A 20,643-nucleotide genomic window follows, 5' to 3' on the forward strand; every position below is an offset into this window, starting at 1 on the left:
CGCCTTCACTGACTCTTTTCAGAATGATGTAATAAGTGCATTCAATCAGATTGTGATTTCTCTGAATAAAAATAAAACCATTTTTGAGCCTTTCAATTTACTGCACAGGAACTTTATGTGCAGTTCCTGTGCAGTAAATTGAAAACCTTTCAATTTACTGCACAGGAACTTTATTTCCACACCTCATATAACTCTCAGAGAATTACATTCACAGTGTTCATCTGATGAACAAATTGAATTTTGAAAGTGTAAAAATATATAATTAATAAATTGTAAAATACATTGGTTTTAATTTCTTTCTAACCCTAAGCATGTGCCTCTGATTCAGGTTTAGGATTTTACATTGGCATATGACCTTAAGGGAAATTTTCAGATGATTTTTTAATGCTGGCATATAAGTTGACCTTTGAGGTCAACTTATATGCCAGCATTAAAAAGATGAGTGCATATGTAGATACACTCACTGATAAGGGCACAAGGAAGCTTTGCATTTTAACAATTCTTTATAGCAGTGCTGAGTATGAGAGAACAATAAGCCTAACCTGAAAAAAACTGAATTCAGATCTCCTCTGTCTGGTGAAGTTTCAGAAATGCTCCTGATACACAAGTCTAGATGGCAAGGCCATTGTTATGAACAACTTTGGCTCAACATTTCTGCAGAGGGCAAAGTCTGCAAGAGTATCTTTATCTTTCTTGAAGTAATCAAAATCAGTTATCTAATAGAATATCCAAACAGAAATCCAAAGACAGAAAAAATGTTAGATAAGCTAATGTGCATACTATACTGGGTAAGAAAAACCTATGGCTGTATTTTAAAATAATATGTCTATATTGTCCATGAAATTTAATTTCTAGTGCAGTGTGGTCTTTAAAAATACCTCCCATTTTCCTCCTGCTTACACATGCCTGATCTCCAGCTATTTTCAAAATCAAAAGTCAGCAGCTATGGCACATCTTTCAATTTAATGTCATTATAGTGAAAATCTGGTTTAATATAAAATAGAAATAATACAGTTACATCAATATCTTATAACATATTTATGTTATAAGAAAAGCAGAGGATATGAAGGACTATCTGTATATTCATTTTAAACTGGGATGTATTTTTGGAAAGATGCCTTATTCTTTTGAGTCAGACACAACACAATATGAATCAACATCATAACTCATGTTAATTTAAATGCAAGCATCAAAATAATTTGATAATAGTACACCTCGCTGCATTCTATTTTTCCGTATCTTGACAACACTAGTCTCTATATCACCCCACTCCTTTATGAATTATTAAAACTCGATACATTATTCACCATATGATCACTAATTGAGATCAACCCCATCCTGATAAGAGCCTTACAACTTGGTAGCTTTTGAGAAAGAGATGTCACGGTGGATTTTAAATTTACCCTTTTTAGTGATCTATTCAATTTAAAATGATATTCATAACTACTGATTTGTGGATATCAGTGTTGTTTCAAAAGTGAGAGTAAATTCAAGTCTTGCTGCTCTCATTAAAGGAACCAGAATGTTCCCAAGGTGCAAGACAAAAAATATAATGGAGAGAAATGCATTATTATTAAATCATATGAAGTAATCTTAAACCTTTTTCATATCAGAAAGCAAAAACTTGCTGAATTCCTATTAACTCAGTGGTGGTCACAGGGAATTTCATAGGTCCCTCTCTAAAATAACTGCTGCACATTAATCACATTCCTGCTAACGTTTAATTTGAACAGTTTTGGCAGTGAAGCTATTTACTTGGAATTGCATGTATAAAGGATCCAGCATAACTGCTTTTGTCTTTCACTTCACTGGGCTTGTTGTTATTTCGTTTTTAGGAGCATTAGCAACTAAGGCCATATTGCTCCGGGGATATGTGCTGTGTCATTCCCTGACCTTTCCGCATCCTCCATATTTGGTGGTCACAGGCTTGAACTCCGGTCTAATCAAGAAGCGTGTGCTACGCACTGCTGCTCCTGCCTACGGAGGCGGTCTTCACTGGGCTACTTTCAATTTCAGTGTACATAAATATGTCTCAATCATTCGTTGTGATGCAGCTGCTACAGAAATTTAAAAATTTTCATAAAAAAAAAAAATCCCATTTAATAAGTATTGCAATCCATTAGTAAAAGATAAAGCATTCCTATATACAGCAAAGGCTCGATTAGTACGAATTTGAGTAGTGTTGAAATTCGATTTAGTATGAATTCTAAAATGATCCAAAATTCAGTTAGTACAAGTTTTTATTCCAAATTGTACCAAAAATTACATGCAGGTAATCAATGACTCGCATTGTGTTGCGCCAAACGCTCACTGGTCAGTCCGCATATGGATATTATGTGAAAACCACTGGAGCTTGTTATCCTGTACGTGTGTACAGTACTGTATTATATTTTAAATTTTGATAAGCTGCCCCTAGCAAATATGGACAAATAGAAGAATACTTGTAGTGCAAATAATGCAAGTGCAAAAGAGAGGAGGCTTGTTATTACATTATAACAAAATGTAATAAAATAACATGCACGTGGATATAGCAATTCTAAAATATACCAAGATGTTGGAATGCGTGAATCTACAGTATGTAATATTAGAAAACAAGCAGATGAAATAAAAGAAAAAGGTAAAGTTCCATCAGCTTTTTGTGGTTTGCAAAAAACTACATGTACTAGGAATGGAAGCATTAAAATGATAGAAATGGAGCATCTCTTATCTGTGTGGGTGGAAGACTACAACCAGAAATGTATTCCTCTTAGCAAAGCAGCAATTCAAACAAAAGCTTTGACTCTCTCTTTATGGCAATGAAAGAAAATGGATTTCATGAAGAAACTTTTATTGCAAGCAATGGTTGGTTCGACCATTTCAGAAATTGAATTCAATTGCATAATGTTAAAAATTACTGGTTAGTCTGCCAGTGCAGATAAAAAAAGTTGAAGCAAAATATCCGGATATTCTGAAGAAAATAGTGGAGGAAGGTGGATACACAGACCAACAAATTTTTAATGTTGATGAAAATGGATTATTTTGGAAAAGAATGCTTCCAGAACTTATATTTCCAAAAAAGAAAAAAGTCAACCTGGATATAAACTGGCTAAGGATCGATTTACACTTATTGGGAGGCAATGCAGAAGGAAATTTCAAATTGAAACCAATGCTCATTCATCAAATCCTCGCTCTCTTAAACTACAATCAGTAATCGCTTCCAGTTTTTTGCTGTTCAAATAAGAAAGCATGAGTGACCATAGCTCTTTTTTGAAGACTGGTTTTCAACATATTTGAAAAACTGTTGAAAATTACTGCAAGAATAATTTTGCACAGGGAATTTTTGAAGAAGAGTTTTTGCACAGGGAATTGCTCAAACAACAGGCAACGATGCAATTCTTTAATTGACTTCTAGGAAAAATATAACGAAAAATATAACATCAAAGATGCAATTGAAAATATTTCCCATGCTTGGGAAAAATTAACTGCAAACAATATGCGTGCAATGTGGAAACACATTTTGCCTCATTGCACAAATAATTTTGATGGCTTTCCCTTTCAAGTGCAAGCCGTTTTTTGAAGAAATAAGACATTGGAAGACGGCTTGGTTTAGATGAACTGGACACTACAAATGCCCGTAATTTGCTTGAATCGCACTAGGAAGAAATGACTGATGGAGACCTTAATTAATTTAGATCAACAGCGTATGTTTGAAGAAGCAGACAATGTGCAAGTGAAGGAGTTCACCATCAAAGAATACAAAAAGGTATTTCGAACTCTGGAAGCTTAAAAACAAGTTATGGATGCTGACCGAAGCATGCAAGTCCGCTGAGATATGGATAAAGTTTTCAACAACTACAAGCGCATGTATGAAGACAAAGAAAGAAAAGGCAGTTCAATGTAGCCTGCTAAAATGTAATAACGTTTTCTTTTGCTTTGTTTATAATAAACTTGAATCAAAATACAGTAGGACCTTGACTTACGATGACATCGACATCCGATATTTGCAGGTACTGACAGCTTTCCGATATAGCTAGAACGATACATGGGTGGAAATTTTCAGACGTACACCACACGGAACATCACTCATACAATTGTTCTCAACCAATTGGTGTCTTTGTTATTGTTCAAAGTGTGGTGCGTAGAACATCACTCGTACAATTGTTTCAGATCTATGACGATCTGAAACTTAAAGCTCCATCAACCAGTAGCAGTGTTGTGCGCTTTGAAGACTTTTAGCGCACCAAAAAAAGGGCGAATATCGAAAGTTTTGAAATGCATAGGGAGGCATCCAGCGCTGATAAAAAAGCAGCTGAGATCTTTAAAATTAAACTGAATTGCAAGAGTTTGTTGATCAGGAGGGTTATCGTTCCCAGCAAGTTTTTAACATTGACAAAACCGGTCTGTTCTGGAAGCAAATGCCCAGGAGAATGTACATCACTAAGGATGAGGCTAGTTTACATGGGCATAAGGAAAGATAGGGAACTCTCCTGTTGGGTGCCAATGCCTCTTGAAATTTTAAGCTGAAGCCTTTGCTTGTGTATCACTCTAATATGCCCACAGTATTTAAACAACAAAAGGTCTACAAAGGCATGCTAGGAGTGTTTTGGCACAGTAGGCCTGGGTTACAGGATATGAATTCAATGAATAGGAGCTTGAAGTTTTCTGTCCTTCAGTGAAGAGTTATCTTGAGAAAAATAAGTTTTCTCTGAAGGCACTGCTCCTGCTGGATAATGCATCAGGTCATGATCCCAACCTTGTTCAATCTCTTGAGGCACAATTTGACTTTGTTCAATCTCTTGAGGCACAATTTGACTTTGTTTAAGTCAAATTTTTCCCACCCAACACCACTCCTCTTCTTCAACCAATGGACCAGCAAGTGATTGCAAACATCAAGAAAATCTATACCACGAAAATGTTTGCAAGTTGCTCTGCAGCGACCTCTGGTGAAAATCTCATTTCACCATCAAAGATTTTTGGAGGTTGAAGCTCAATACGCTGGACTATGTGAAGCTGATTGTAAGTTCTTGGAATGTTTCCACCGGTGCTTAAATTCAGCCTGGAAAAACATCTGGCCTTAAATTAGAAATAATGTTGATGTTGAAGATCATGGTGCTTTAGATAAATCAATGGATCTGGAAGTTGGCAAAGAGGATGTGGAGGACCTTACTGATGCTTATGAGCATGAGCTAACAACAAAGGAGATACAAGAGTTTAGACAATTAAGGAGAGTGACAATGGAGAGGAAGAAAAGATACCCAAAAAGTATCAGCTGAAGACTATTTCTTGTTGGAAGCGATAAAAAAAAAAACACCCCAATATTGAAAACACCGAACTCATGATAGGCAAAATAGAAGGCAAAGTCATTTCTTACTTCAGGAAGCTACAAAAACACCCCAACATTGAAAACACTGAACTCACGATGTGCAAAATGGAAGACAAAGTCATTTCTTAATAAAAAGTCATCAAAAACAGTCCACTTTGGACAGTTTCTTTGCCAATAGCAGTAAAAGACTGAAAAGACACCTGACACAGTCCCACCAACAGTGACGTCATCAGCTCTGCACTTCAAGTCTAAAGTAAATGTTAAATTATTGTTTGTTTTTTATTTTAAGACATTTTGACTATTTATTAAATAATCTCTATAAAACACTCATTTTTAATGTAAAAATGAAGTATAATATGTAAGAAATACCTATTTATGTGTTGTTGTGGAAGAAATTCAGAAAATCAGTGTTATTGGTTTCAACTTACAATATTTTCGGAGAATGAATTACCATTGGATGTTGGTGCTCCACTGTACATTTTTATTATCCTTTGGTAATACAGTCATCCTTCGATTTGCGCAGTCAGGTATTTGCTACCAAAATTTTATATTGCGTGGCGAGTTTCACTACTTGCACGAAGAGGACATTTTGAAAATTTATTTTTGTTTTTTATATGATTGAAAATTGAAGGAGAAACATTTCACTGTAATGATGCAAAATCCCACAGAAAATCGGCTGTCAGTATTATTACAAATGCAATAAGATTGAGTTTACTACCTGTTTATAATTAGATTGCACTAACAGAAAAGCCCAATAAACCGGAAAGCGCAAATTGTTTTTGTTTTATGGTCGTGACCTGCAGAAATGTGCCTTAGAAAAATATCACAAAGGCATTCAAAACTGATTCTTATAACCAAACGGCAATAAACAGTAATGTCTTTGTCCGGTTATTTTTGAAAACAAGTTCCTTATACGGGACACCCCCCCCCCCTACATTAGCTGTTCAGACAAAATCTTTTTCTGGTTCATGCAACGTAAAGTGTTTTAATCGGTAAGCATTGCTTTTGCTAATTTAATATTCCTTGTCTATATAAAGTGTGTTTAATTAGTGTCTAAAATGAAGAAAGCTACAACAACAAAAAAATTTAAAAAAAAAAAAATTGAAAATCGTTAAGGAGTTAGAAAATGGTGAAATGGTTGTGACACTGGCCAAAAAATACAGCATAAATGAATCTAGCATTCAACGAATTAGAGAAAATTCTGAGAAAATGAAAAGTTCAGTTATCTGTTCCACATTGGCTGCAAAATGCACTACAGAAGTGAGAAATCTGTTAATAGAGAAAACTGAAGAATTGCTTTCTTTCTTGATAGAAGATCTTAATCAAAAGAGAATGCCTCTTTGTTCAGATATTATTTGCGCAAAAGCTCTGAAAATTTTTAATTGCTTAGAAGAAGAAGCCCGTCCATCCAATGCAGACGTCTTTCAGGCCAGTACGGGTTTGAAAATTTTAAAAAACATCAGTCTTCACAATCTAAAATTAATGGGTGAAGTAGCCAGTGCATATACAGAAGCTGCTTCTTTGTATCCAAAAACTTTAAAGGATGTTATTGTGACTGAGGGCTATCTAGCAAGTCAAGTGTTTAATGCAGACCAGCTTATTTTGGAAGAATATGCCAAGCCTAACATTCATTTCCAATGAAGAGAAAACCACCCCAGGTTTCAAAGCTGCAAAAGATAGATAGGTTAACACTTTTGTTATGTGTCAATGCAAAGGGTGACATGAAGTGTAAACCTCTTCTAATTTATATATCAAAAAATTCTTGTGCTTTTAAAGGAATATCAAAAAGCTCCTTACCAGTTCATTGGAAATCGAGAAAAAAAGCCTGGATGACAGCTAAAATCTTCAAGGACTGGTTTTTAAATTGCTTTTTCATTGAAACAAAACAATATTGCCTGAAGAAGAAGACAGCATTCAAAATCTTGCTCATTCTTGACAATGTGCCCAATCATCCTGCACATTTGTCTGATTTGCACCCAAATGTGAAAGTTACCTTTCTTCCAGTTTGTTAATTCAGCGGATGGACCAAGGTGTATAGCTTCCTTTAAACTTTATTACCTAAGAAGATCTTTTTTACAATTGGTAGAAGCTACTGATGGAATAGGCAATTCGAGATTATTGGTGGAATTATAACATTCTTGATGCTGTAAAAAATACTGAATTCGTGTGAGGTGAAGTTAAGAACTCAACAATGAATGCAGTGGGGAAAAAGCTGTGTCCACAAAACTGCACTAAAGAAGCCACTGTCAAAATGCCAGAGGTGGTTGAAATTGTTTGTCAGAATTGGCAAAATGATTAGTGGAGAGGGATTTGAAGAACCAGCAGATATCACAGAAGTCCTTGAATTTCATAGAGAACAATTATCAAAAATGATAAAAACGAAGAAGATGCACACAAAAATTTGACTGCGAAGAGACTAGCTGAGTTTTTAAGACTTGCAAATCAGCTTAGCCAAGAAGCTCTGGATATGGATCCTAATTTGGAGGAGTTTAAATTTCTGCAGAACTTTATCATTAGCTTTGGTTCCTTATGAAGAAATTTATAGAGAAAAACAGCATGCTTCTAAGCAAACAATTTTAACTAATTTTTTTTCAAAAAGTGCTGGATACTGTTGCAAGTTTACCACAGGAAAACAGCAAGAGGCAATGAACTTAGATTAAAAATCTAGAGGTAAGTATTAGCAAGATTAATTTTATGGACAAATTTCTAATTTTTTTCTCTTTTTTTCCTTACCAAATGAACACAATTTTTTTCTTTTTTTTTTTTTTCAATTTAATTTTTTTTTGCACATTTTTTTTTTGTTAGAAGACAAAATGCACAAGGCATAATTCCTTATGGGTTTAGGTAATTAACTATGGCCTGACATAGCCGAGTGGTCAGGAGCGAGAGTGCATAGCACGCGTTCCTTGAGTGGACTGGGGTTCAAGCCTGTGACTACTGAATACAATAAATATTTGTATCGATAATTTATTGTAAACTCTACTGACTTGGTTGTCGTGTCGGAGTATAAACAGAAAATTTATTTATTTAAAATCAGTGTAGATACACCATAGTTTACCCATAAATTTGAACTATGTATGTAGTGCAAAGGCATCGTTTTAATTGTATCTCATATTGTGGGTGCCTTCACAATGAGATAGCTGGTATTGCACTAATTGGAATAAATAATGCTTCTCTAGTAGAGAAGACTACTGTTATTTATTTTCAGTGGATACCACCACCTAGATGATCATTTCAAATCGGTGGGTTGGCAGTTACCTTGGGAATGCAACATGCCATCACAGTTGCAAAGTTATTTCCACAATATGAGAGATGCCAAATGGTGAACAAATAATAATATATTAGAAGACGAAATGCACAAGACATTTCGACACCTTGTGCATTTAAATTAAACCTTTACACTACATACATAGTTCAAATTTATGGGTGTATCTACACCAATATTATATAGTTAATTTACATTTATATGAGGGTTCATATAAGCTACGTTTATATGTGAACCCTCATATAAACGTTTCGCACTGTGTGGATTTGGACTGTGCAGTGTTTTTCCGGAACGTAACCCCCCCCCCCCCCCGTGCAAATCGGGGGATGACGGTATATGCATCAATAAACAGAAGAAAAAAAAATTGTGCTTAAAAATTTTTATTGCATATTTTCATTGGGGTGGGACCAATTATCATACTTTGTGTTATAATAGCTTTAAATATGAATTTATTTAATACGATGGTTTCTCAATATTCATTATTTGTACTAATCGAGGCTTTGTTGTATTTCCAAACCAATTTAAAACAATCAAAAAGTTTTTTCCAAAAATAAAAAACAAATCTGGACAAATGTCAGGTGTCAAATGACTGTGTTTAAGAGCATGACCATCACAGGATAAATTTTTTTAAATAGTAAATAATTAGCAAAACACATGCAGACACTAAACCTAAACACCAATCCAGTCATCAAGATGAAATTACAAAATTAATACAGAACTTTTTTAAAATAAATAACGAATTAGAAGAGTTGGCAAGTACAAGAACTCCCTGACTTACATAAAATCGACTTTATGTAAGTTTTTACTAGCCAATGCAAACTATAAAAAATCGTGGAAATGTATTTTGCATGCATCCTGCAGGAATAAATGGAGGTATCGTAAAAATATAGTAACGTGAACCCAATAAAACATGGTTTTTTTTTTTTTTTTTTTTTTTTTTTTGTAATTTGTTCCAACTTCCTTGGAAGTTGAAAATTTCGCTATATATTACTAAGCTATTTATCTCTCTAAAAGGTCATATTTATAATGGAAATTGTGCTACACTTTCACTGTTATCATATATTCCCGTTATAAGAATCAATTTTGAATGCCTTTGTGATATTTTTCTAAAGCACATTTCTGGAGTTCATGACCGTAAAACAATTTGCACTTTCTGGTTTATTGGGCTTTCCAGTTAGTGCATCTAATTATAAATGGGTAGTAAACTCGATCTTATTGCATTTGCGATTAATACCGATAACTGGAATTGTGTAGGTTTTTATGCTATTATGCTGAAATGTTCAATCATAAAAAACAAAATTTCAAAAACTTCACTTCATTCCTATTTACGTATTACAATGATGAAGGGAAAGCGACCAACGAAAGGTGCAAGTGGTAGTAGCGCTAGGAAACGAAACAAAATTGATTTAGAAATGAAGATGAAAATGATTAGGTACAAAGCAGGACAAAGTTTGTCATCTATTTCAAGGGAATTAGGTCTCACTGCTTCAACAGTGAATACTATTATAAAGGACAGTGCATGTATAAAAGAACATATCAAAGGATCAACGTACTTAAGATTTGATTTGGATTTTATTGGCGCATTAGCAACTAAGGCTATAATGTGCCAAATACAGGTCATATATAAAAAGTGAAACATTCAGTGACCTAATTTGTTAGGCCACCATGTCGAGGTATAAAAGAAAAAAAAATATATCAACAAAGAAAAAACAATATTTTAAATACAAGTAAAAAGGTTTACTGATTTTAAATAGCTAAAAACAGCAGACACATTGTCATTGTTGAATAAAATCTGACTGAGTGTATAAGGCTCAGCCAGTATAAGGCTAAAAGCGGTTAAAATGTGGCAAATACTTAAATAGGTGTCACAGTTCTCACATATAGGAGAGTCATCTGCCCTCAGCAGAAATGCATGTGTAAGATGACTGTGTCCTATGCGGGGGCGAGCTAGAACAACTTCCTCTCTGTGATTCCTATGCAGACTAGACTGCTAATGTCTGATTACAGGCTTTAACTGATAGAGCTTGTTTGTGACTTGCTCATGCCAAGATTGTTGCCATTGGGACAATAATTTAGCGTGTATTAGCTGCCTGCAATCTGTATAGGAGACTAACAGGCAATAAATGTTGTGGGGTTCTGGTGACCTGGCCGCAGCATCTGCCAGTTCATTTCTCCCGATCCCAATGTGGCTTGGGATCCAGCAGAAACGAATGTCGAAAGAACACTCAGACAGAGTGTAGCGTCTGCTGAATCCGGGTCACAAATGGATGAGGATTATACCTCATATCCAATAAAGCCTGCAGTGTACTTAGAGAGTCAGTGTACACCATACACCTCTGATACCTATGAGTTTTAATGTGGTCCAAAGCTAACTCTATAGCATAGTTGAGCTGTATATATGCTGCATTCTTGGGGAATCTTTCCAGATATAGAACGACCTGGAAAGATAGCAGCAGGTCCAACAGACAACTCTGACTTCAAGCCATCAGTGAAGACAGGCAAGAAGCTGAAATATTCGGCCCAGTGGGCAGCGTAGAGTTGGTGGTAGACGGAAGATGGATTTATGGACTTACCCCAATTTTTAAGGGAGAAGTCGCATGATGGCAAGCAAGCATGCCAGGGTGGAAATGGTTGCCTTGGTGACTGGGCAACATTGTTTACCATGATGTCGAGCTCTCTGAGCAGCTCTTGGACACGGATACCAAAAGGCCGGTTGGCAGTCTGACGAGTTTTATATAGGTTTTCCCATCATGGCTTGAAAACAGATGTCCACGTAGGGTTGTCTGGCAGGGATTTTAATTTAAAGACAATTGCTTTCGTCGAAATGACAGTGGTGGTTCAGTTGCTTCAACATATAAACTCTGGACAGAGGATGTTCTAAATGCTCCAATAGCAATACAAATGGCATAGTGGTGAACTGGGTCCAGCCATCTAAGTACGCTGTTTCTAGCCGATGCGTACACTTGGGACCCATAGTCTAGTTTAGGTCGGACAAGCACATGATAGAGGCTGAGTAAAGTGGAGCGGTCTGCTCCCCATTTATTGGAGGAAATAGAGCGTAGGAGATTCAACCCTCTCGTGCACGTTATCCACAGTTGACAAATATAAGGTAAAAATGTCAACTTCTTGTCGAAAATGAGCGCCAAGAATTTTGTCTCGGGTGCTACTGGAATGATGTCTTGTCCGAGTTCAGGGTGAAGGTTCTGTTTGCGTCAAAAGTGTACACAGACAGTCTTTTGTGGCGAGAACCTAAAACCATTAGTTGCTGACCAAGAGTTGACGTGGTCTATGGCATGCTGCAGTTGTCTTTCAATGACCCTCATATTGCAGGCGCCTCCATAGCCAGGTGGGAAGGAGCAGCGGTGTGTAGCACACGCTTCTTGATTAGACCGGGGTTCAAGCCCATCACCAACAAATACGGAGGATGCAGAAAGGTTGTTCAGTTATAGAGTTAACGTTGATAGCAAAAAGCGGAACGCTTAAAACTGATCCTTGTGGAACTCCCTCTTCTTGGCAGAATGGCCGGAAGAGGGTGAGTCCTACATGAACTCGGAAAGACCGGTCTATAAGGAAGTTTTTAATAAAGAGGGCAATGTGTCCCCTAAGACCAAAGTTATATATATCTTTTAAAATTCCATATCTCCAAGCCGTGTCACACGCTTTTTCCATATCAAAGAAAACCGACACCATGTGCTCACGTTTCAGGAAAGCATCACGTATAGATGTTTCCAAGCAGATTAAATGGTCAAGTATTGACCTGTTCCTTCGGAAGCCACACTGTATCCTGGAAAGGAGGTCGTTAGCTTCTAAATACCACAAAAGACGAGCATTGACCATTCTTTCCAGGATCTTGCAAAAGCAGCTCGTCAGAGCGATAGGACGGTAATTTTTTGGTATTTTTGGATCCTTTCCTGGTTTCAGAAAAGGAAGGACGGTTGCCATATGCCATGAGTCCGGAAATGTCTCTTCAATATAGATTCTATTATAGAGACAGAGCAAACAATCCATGGATTCCGATGAAAGGTGTTTAATCATCTCATAATGGATGTCGTCTGACCCAACAGCACTCGCCTTGGATAGTGGGAGTGCTGCTTTCAGCTCCCACTGTGTAAAGGGCTGATTGTATTCCTCGCAACTGTTAGAGGACAGCTTCAGGTGATGTTTTTCTGACTTTGATAGCGAGGAACTCTGGGGGGGGGGGTATGATGTTTCTGAAGACACTTTAGCGAACGTCTCCCCGAGAGTATTTGCAATTGCAGTTAGATCTACAATTGTACATCCATTATGTTCCAGTATCGATGAAGGGTGTGAGGTGTATTTGCTCTTCATTTTCTGAACTTTGTCCCAGATGGCTTTGGGACTGGCAGCCCGTGTAAGGGAAGATGAAAATTTGATCCAAGATTCCTTTTGGCTCTGATGTCCCATGCTTTGGAACGTGCTCATTTGAAGGCTATTAAATTATCTGTGGTGGGGTAACAATGAAATATTCCCCATGCTTTGTTTTGAGCCTTCCTAGCTGCTGTGCATTCTCCATTCCACCATGGTTTTGGAAAGCGGGACGATGTCCTTGAAATTGCAATTGCTGCTGCTGCCTGGACTATACTTTCTGTGACTGTTTTACTGACTCATTAATTGGCTCCTGGCCGACTATAATGGTATTGAACTTTGCCAGATGACGAAAGGCATTCCAGTCTGCATGACTCATCTTCCAAAGTGGTATCCTCGACTGGTGACTGTCTCCCATTTGAAATGGTGGATAACACGGGGAAGCGATCACTACCATAAAGGTTTTCTTCAACCTCCCATGTACTCAGAGGCAGGAGGGAAGGGGAGCAGATGGAAAGATCAATGGCAGTAAATGTATGGGTAGATGTGTGGAAAAAGGTGTTAGATCCCACATTTAGAAGGGCCAGATCATTGTTTTCAAGCAATCGCTTGATAATCCGTCCTCTTCTATTGATGTCAGATTATGCCCATCGAAATCCCCTAATAATAGAAAAGGGGATGGCAGTTGCTTAATGAGATCAAGGTCTATCTGGGTGGTGTCCGTTCCCAGGTGGCAAATAAATGGAGCAAACAGTTAAAAGGAACCCTACTGTAAGACGAACTGCTACAGCCTCTAGATTAGTGGTAAGAAGCACAGCTTGAAAGGGGTTGTGGTTACCCACAAGGATAGCTACGACTCCATCAGCAGGTCCATCCCCAGCTCTGTCTCTGTGAATAACTGAGCAGTTATGTAAGGGAGCAGCTATGTAAATATGTCTCCTGTAAGCAAAAGCAAGTTGGTTCGTGCTTACTCAGGAGAGCCTTGATGTCATCTCTATTTCTACAAAATCCATGGCAATTCCACTGGAGAAATTTAAATGTACCCATTATTTTGATTTATTCAGTCCATCTGATGGCTTCTGAAGGGCTGAGGGCTTCATTTTCTCAGTCCTGGGTTTATCTCTCTTTGGAAAGACTGGACGTTGGCCTGTATCCATTTCTTCTTTTTTCACAGAGTTCCAGGACACTCATCCTGTACCTCCTTATCTTAGACATCCATTGTCTCTTGGATTGTAGATGCCTGTTCCCCTTTCTTTGGAGTTTCTTTAGCACTCTGTTTTGGAAGGGGTGGAGCACTAGGAGGTACGGATATAGCAGTGGTGGCTGACTGTGATTTTTGGGTAGGCTTTTGGGAAGTTAATAAATAGTATGCAATGTGGGTAAATTGGTGGAATACTCACATCAGTCTGAGTACCAATGGTACTTTACCCAGAAGCTTTCTGGGCGAGGGCTTGGCACTATTTATAGGTTGGATGCGTTTTCTGGCCTCTTGATAGGAGATGTTTAGCTGTTTTGAGTTTTTGAATTTCCTTCTCATCTTTCCACCGTTGGCATGCTCGAGAGTACAGGGTGTTCTCCTTGGCAGTTAGTACAACTTGGCTTAGAAGCTAAACATCCCTTGCTCTCATGGTCCTTAGCACCACAGCGAGCAAAGGCAGGGGGCCACAACAAGCTGTTTGAGAGTGGCCATACTTTTGGCATTTAAAACACCTCAGTGGGTTCGGAAATAAATCCTCACTGGGCAGTTTAAATAGCCTGCTTTTATGGAACTTGGAGGCCGTGGGGTGTTGAACATTACGATGAGAACTCGGGTAAGGACGAGATTCCCATCCTTCCGCATTGGTATTCTTTTGATAGCCGTCACTCCTTGGTCTTTAAGTTCAGAGTAGATCTCTTCTTCAGAAACATGAAGAAGGTCCCACTCTGATATGACACTGCGTGAAAAATTCAAGGTTTTATGGGGAGTAACAATGATGGGTAATCCCCCTAACGATGTGGCTTTCAGTAGTTGCTGTGCATGTTTAGCCTTTTAGCAGATTTTGGAGATCCTGTCAACCCTTCTAATCCTTTCTGGATGAAAAAGGGTGACATTTTCCCTGAGTGCCTGCTCTCCGGTGGAATGGAGAATGAGGAAAAGCGGTGTCACAGATGGTGGTCTCTCCTCAGTTCTGGGCCTTTTTGAGCTGCAGTTATCGGTATCTTCCAATCGGTTAGGTAGGAGGCCACAGAAGAAATAGAATTGAAATTATTCATATGAGTAAGATAAAAATTTCAGATGGCCTAAGTACTTCACCCACCATGGAGCCCTACGAGGGGACGCCCACTTGTGAACTAGCAGGTACTGCGTACACGAATGGGACACCAAGTTCGCTTAGGAGCACCATACCCACGCATCTAATAAGCCTTGATCCTGTCCCAGGGCCAAAGGGAGGGAGACTTATTGGAATGCAGTTGACCCAAGCAGAAAGAACCACCTGCCGACTGATCCCAGTCGGGCCAGTCCGGGACCACCCATCTTGTCGAAGCAGGGGCCAAAGTGGTGTATCAAGGCTGGGCCCCTCAACCACCAGGATCCCCCTTTCCGAGTTTCCACTGGTCGCTGCACATGCCGGATTCCAAAGATGTTTGTTTGTTATTTGGTTTTTACGAGTATTAGCAACTAAGGCCATACTGCTCCAGGAACATGCGGTGGTCATTCCCTGACCTTTCCACATCCTCCGTATTTGGTGGTGATGGGATCGAACCCCAGTCTAATCAAGAAGCGTGTGTTACGCACTGCTGCTCCTTTCCACCTGGCTACGGAGGTGCCTCCAAAGATGTAACCCTGGAACCAAGGTATGGGCGTTAGATCCCAGTGATGCTAATCAGGAAGCCCAGCAGCATCACTAGATCCCCTCACCACGTACAGGTGCCCACGTCGAGGGGGCGCACTTAAGATCAACAGTGATCACAAAACAGTGTTCAGGTGCTATATCAAAGATGGAACAGCTGTTAATATTATGGATGGAAAATCAGATTCAGAAGCAAGTGCACCTAAGTCTAATGACCATGCAAGCAAAAGCAACAAGTATTTATAAAGATATTAAGGATAAGTATGGTGAACCCGAACCCAAGTTTGTGGCAAGCAACATGTGGTTTCCACAATGTTAAAGTATGCAGTGAAGTCACCAGTGCCGATTCTGCAGCTGCAGAGAAATTTTGTGATGTGTTTGAAAAAATTATTGATGAAGGCGGCTATTCAATGCAGCAAATTTTTAATGCTGACAAGACTGCTCTGCATTGGAAAAAAATGCCGGATTGAACATACATTTCCAAAGAGGAAATGTACAATGCCAGTTTTCAAGGTTTCAAAAGATAGAGCCACACTCTTGCTTGGGGCTAATGCAGTGGGAGAGATTACAGATTAAACCACTGCTTGTATACAATTCTGAAAATCCTTATGCATTTAAAGGCATCAATAAAGCTACCCTACCCGTGCATTTCTGATCGAACCAGAGAGCATGGGTAATGATATCTCTCTTTGAGGATTGGTTTAAATGCTGCTTCATTCCCGAGGTTGAAAAATATTGTAAAGACAAAGACATTCCTTTCAAGGTTCTGCTTCTATTAGCTAATGCTCCTGGACATCCTACACATCTAGATGAGCCAAGTGGACAGGAGCTGCAGTGCATAGCCCACGATTCTTGATTAGACTGGGATTCGAGCCAGTGACTATCAAATACAGAGGATGCGGAAAGGTCAGGGAATGACCACTGCATATCCCCAGAGCAATATGGCCTTAGTTGCTAAAGCTCCTAAAAACCAAAACAACAACAACACATCTAGATGATTTCCATTCGAACGTGAGAGTCATATTTCTACCGCTAAACACAACTTCACTCATCCAACTTATGGATCAGGGTATTATTTAAAAGCATACTATTTGCGCATAACATTTGCTCAGGCATTGTCTGCAGTAGATGATGAGAAAAATTTTACGTTGAGATTTTTGGAAATCTTATAATACCACGCCATCATTAATAAGGCCTGGGCAGAAATTACTAAAAGTTGTTTAAATGGCGCATGGAAGAAAATATGGCCAAGGCATGTAAAAGCCTTCGAAGGATCTGAAAAAGACAAATCATATGAAGAGGTTACAGATAAGATTGTAAAGGTTGCTGAGCTACTTCAGTTGGAGGTTGATGCCAAAGACATGGAAGAGTTAATAGAGGAAGAAGAGAAGGAATTATCTAACAAAGAATTTATTGACTTGCAGGCAGCGATAGTGAAAGAAGAAAATGCTGATGAAGCTCAAGATGAACCAAGAAGTTTCATCACCAGAGAAGATGGCAATGGCATTTCGCATCGGAAACGATGAGGTTTGAGAAGATGGATCCTAACAGTGAATGATTCTTAAAAGTTAACAGAGGGGTGAATGATATGTTTGCTTGCTACAAAGAAATCTACGATGAAAAGAAAAAAGCCACCGTCCAGCCATCCATTAATATTTTCTTTCGTGAGAGGTCAACCCATTTTACACAGCCCTCAACCTCCGCAGCGGCGTCCTTATCAGTTGAAGATGGCAATGCTGCTTAAGAGGTAAAATTTACTGACATTATGCCTGTCTGCTCTATTTTTGTAATTTTATAATATTGAAATTTTTTTTAAATTGCACACTTTTGTAATTTTTCCTGTGCATGAGATAAAATGAATAAATACAATAAATAATTCTTTTCACATGTTCGTTGAACATTTCTTTTTTGATTCAATCAATTCAGTGAGCACAGCTGCGAGTGCTGCACAAGCATGGGGGAAATTCCGATTTATGTAGCGTTCCACGGAACGCAACCCTTAACGTAAGTTGGGAAGTTCCTATATTGTTAATTGTTGCAGTTCATACCTCTTGCACACTTTCATCACTCAATTCATGCATTCTTGTAACCTATCTCTGTTTAAGGCTATACATTAAAGCCAATGTTCATGCATAGTAAGTTTTCTACCAGGGTAATGAAGATGCAAACTTTAATAAATGAAGTATGATTTAATAAAATTATACATACTATGCACAGAAATTTCTATAATAGTGTCTCAATATTCTGATCAGAAGTTTAGAAAAATGCAATTATATTCTCACCTCACACATTTCATTTAGAAAAACATAATGAAAATGAAATTTAATTTATAAATAAAATAATCATTAAAAAAAAACTTACATCAATGGGACCCTGAGCTATGCTTGTGTCAAGGTGACTGTACAACTTATTAAGCACTTCACGCAACTTTTTTGGGGATTTTTGAGGTTGCAATAACATAGCTTGGAAGTTAACTGGAAGTCCATACCTTATGAAATAAAAAAGTAAAAATTATTTGTCTTTAAGATGAATAAAAAATATGTATACAGGATAAAAATTTAGCTATGAATTATAAAAACAAACACAACACAATTTAGAGCTTGTCTGTGAGATTGGTTGGTTGTTTGGTTTTTAGGAGCATTAGCAACTAAGGCCATATTGCTCCGGGAATATGCGGTGGTCATTCCCTGATCTTTCCGCATCCTCCGTATTTAGTATTAGTATTAGTATTAGTAACGGCCGTATGGTGCAAGAAAGCCTATGGCTTATGCTGCACCAGCCAAAAAAAAAAAAAAAAAAAAAAATCCGAACAAAACAATGATAAAAACAAAAATTAAATAAATAAATAAATAATAATAATTAATAAATAAATAAAAATAATAAAATGAAATTAAAAATTAAATAAAAAGGAAATTAATCCTATCATCCTATGCGCTTCCCTTACCCGAAAGTACTATCCAGATGACCTTTGAATTTCCCCAAACTGTCGGCCTCTACCACCCATGAAGGCAACTTATTCCAGTAATTTATAACTCGCTGGCTAAAATAAAACTTCCTGCAGTCCAATCTAAACATTTCCCCGCGTAACTTGAATTTATGTCCCCTAGTTCTAGCATCATTTATAATCTTGAAAATTTTGTCCTCATTCATTTTACTGATGCCTCTCAGAGCCTTAAACACCTCAATCAAATCTCCCCTAAGGTGTCTAGTTTCCAAACTCTGCAACCCACATATTCGAAGTCTTTCTTCATACGGACGCCCTTTTGCCGATCTCACCAGGCGAGTTACCCTTCTTTGCACCCTTTCAAGAAGCTCGATGTCTTTCTTTAGGTGCGGTCTCCATACTTGAACACAGTATTCCAAGTGTGGTCTAACAAAAGCCTTATATAATGGGATTATCACGTCCCTATCTCTACTTGCAAAAGTTCGATAGATCATCGATAGGACACCATGGGCCTTCCTTGCAACCTGTTTACAATGATCAGAGAATTTCATGTCTGACCGTATCGTAACACCCAAGTCCCTTTCCTCCAGTACTGGGTTTAGTTGAACTCCACCAAGTGAATAAGTTATTTTGGGATTACTGTTTCCCAGGTGTAATACCTTACACTTTGTTGGATTAAAGCACAGCTGCCATTTTTCTGACCATTCTTGAAGTCTATCTAGGTCTCTCTGAAGAAGCTCAGCTTGACAGTGATCATTAACTACTCTACCAATTTTAACATCATCTGCAAATTTAGACATCACGCCCTCTATCCCTTCATCAATGTCGTTTATGAAAATTAAAAACAACAGTGGTCCTAATACTGATCCTTGGGGAACCCCACTTCTTACATCAACCCAATCTGAGGAATAGCCATTTATCACAACCCTCTGCCTCCTGCCCTGAAGCCATCCTTCTATCCATCTAAGGATTTTTCCAGTGATTCCAACCTGTTCCAGCTTATAAAGCAACCGCTCATGTGGGACTGAGTCAAAAGCTTTGCTGAAATCTAAATAAACAATGTCGAAATTATTCCCTAAATCCAGCTCGTGAGTGACCCTTTCGAAATAGCGAACCAGATTTGTTAAACATGATTTTCCCTTTACAAAACCATGCTGAGTATCCTTGAGAATTTCAATTCGATCCAAATGATCCTGAATTCCACCCTTGATCAATGCCTCCATGATTTTCCCTACTACTGAAGTCAGACTGACAGGTCGATAATTTCCCACTTCACTTTTAGAGCCACCCTTATGTATGGGAGATACATTTGCACTTTTCCAATCCAAGGGAATCTCCCCAGAGTCTAGTGATGCTCGCATAACCAGCCTCAGTGGTTCAATGCACTCGCTTGCCGCCTCTCTCAAGATTATAGGGTATATTCCATCAACTCCAGGAGCCTTACTAGTCTGTAGGCTTGAAAGTTTTTTCATTAAATAATCTTGCGAAATTTCAATATCATTAATTACATATTTTTTAACTTCGCTCCCACAATTTCCCATTGCCACAAAAGGCTTTTCTTTTGTAAATATCGATGCAAAATAACTGTTGAGTTCATCTGCAACGGCAGCTGGTGTATTTATTACTATCCCCTTTCCCTTACGTAAAGGTCCGATCTGGTTTGTCCTGCTCTTCTTGGCATTTATATATGTGAAGAATTCTTTATCCCCCCTCTTTGCTCTGTTTGCTAGTGATTTCTCATAAACTGCCTTTGCCTGTCGAACCTTTTCTGTGGCTCTATTACACATCACCTTGTAGCTGTTATAGGCTTCAGTACTTTTTATTGCTCTGTAACGTTTCCATGCCACCTTTTTCTGCTCAAGTAATGTGGCAACTTCACTATTCATCCAACTTGGAACCCTTCTCGTGGAGTATTTTTTTAATGGTATATACGCATTCAAGGCATCGGTGATTAATGTTTTAAAAGCGTACCACA

General features: G+C 38.1%; 1 protein-coding gene across 3 annotated transcripts in view; it reads right to left on the reverse strand.

The window, feature by feature from the left end:
• Vha44 (V-type proton ATPase subunit Vha44) overlaps positions 1 to 20,643 on the reverse strand; it is a 249,734-nt gene that overhangs the window by 10,735 nt on the left and 218,356 nt on the right. For all 3 annotated transcript variants that reach the window (XM_090381677.1, XM_090381676.1, XM_090381678.1), the window contains exon 12: positions 18,086 to 18,212. In XM_090381677.1, the coding sequence (XP_090237803.1) occupies positions 18,086 to 18,212 (127 nt within the window). The remainder of the gene's footprint in view (positions 1 to 18,085; positions 18,213 to 20,643) is intronic.

This window comes from Mastigoproctus giganteus, chromosome 9, assembly GCF_048544385.1.
Source record: "Mastigoproctus giganteus isolate SK-2022 chromosome 9, ASM4854438v1, whole genome shotgun sequence".
Classification (NCBI taxonomy): Eukaryota; Metazoa; Arthropoda; class Arachnida; order Uropygi; family Thelyphonidae; genus Mastigoproctus; species Mastigoproctus giganteus.